At 48.8% G+C, this 303-nt stretch overlaps 1 protein-coding gene across 1 annotated transcript; it reads left to right on the forward strand.

Moving 5' to 3' along the window:
* Positions 1–6: 6 nt before the first annotated feature.
* On the forward strand, positions 7–295 carry CSUI_010554 (uncharacterized protein; the record flags this gene model as incomplete). Its single annotated transcript, XM_068070657.1, has 1 exon — positions 7–295. A coding segment is annotated over one exon (288 nt), but the record flags the coding sequence as incomplete, so codon positions are not given.
* Between the last annotated feature and the right edge of the window lie 8 nt (positions 296–303).

Here is a 303-nt window from a genome sequence, read left to right on the forward strand (position 1 = left end):
CTCTTCTTCTTTTCTTTCTCTCCACCATACAAGGGGGGGAGGTCGCAGAGGATATCTCCGAGAAGGACATTCTTCTTCGTCTTCACTACGCACCAAGAAAGGCGGGGGAGAAGAAGATGGAGATGCAGGAACCCTCCACGCCCCTCACACGACCAATCCTTTTCATGAAGCTGCGACTGAATCTTCCACAGAGACTTCTCTTGTCAAGTCCATGATGAAAGGCATCCTTGGAGGGGTCGGAGAGAAGAAGGTCGGAGAAGGAGAAGATGAGGAAGATGAACGAAAAAGAAGAAAAGAAAAAGA

This window comes from Cystoisospora suis (genome assembly GCF_002600585.1).
Source record: "Cystoisospora suis strain Wien I chromosome Unknown contig_7751, whole genome shotgun sequence".
NCBI lineage: Eukaryota > Apicomplexa > Conoidasida > Eucoccidiorida > Sarcocystidae > Cystoisospora > Cystoisospora suis.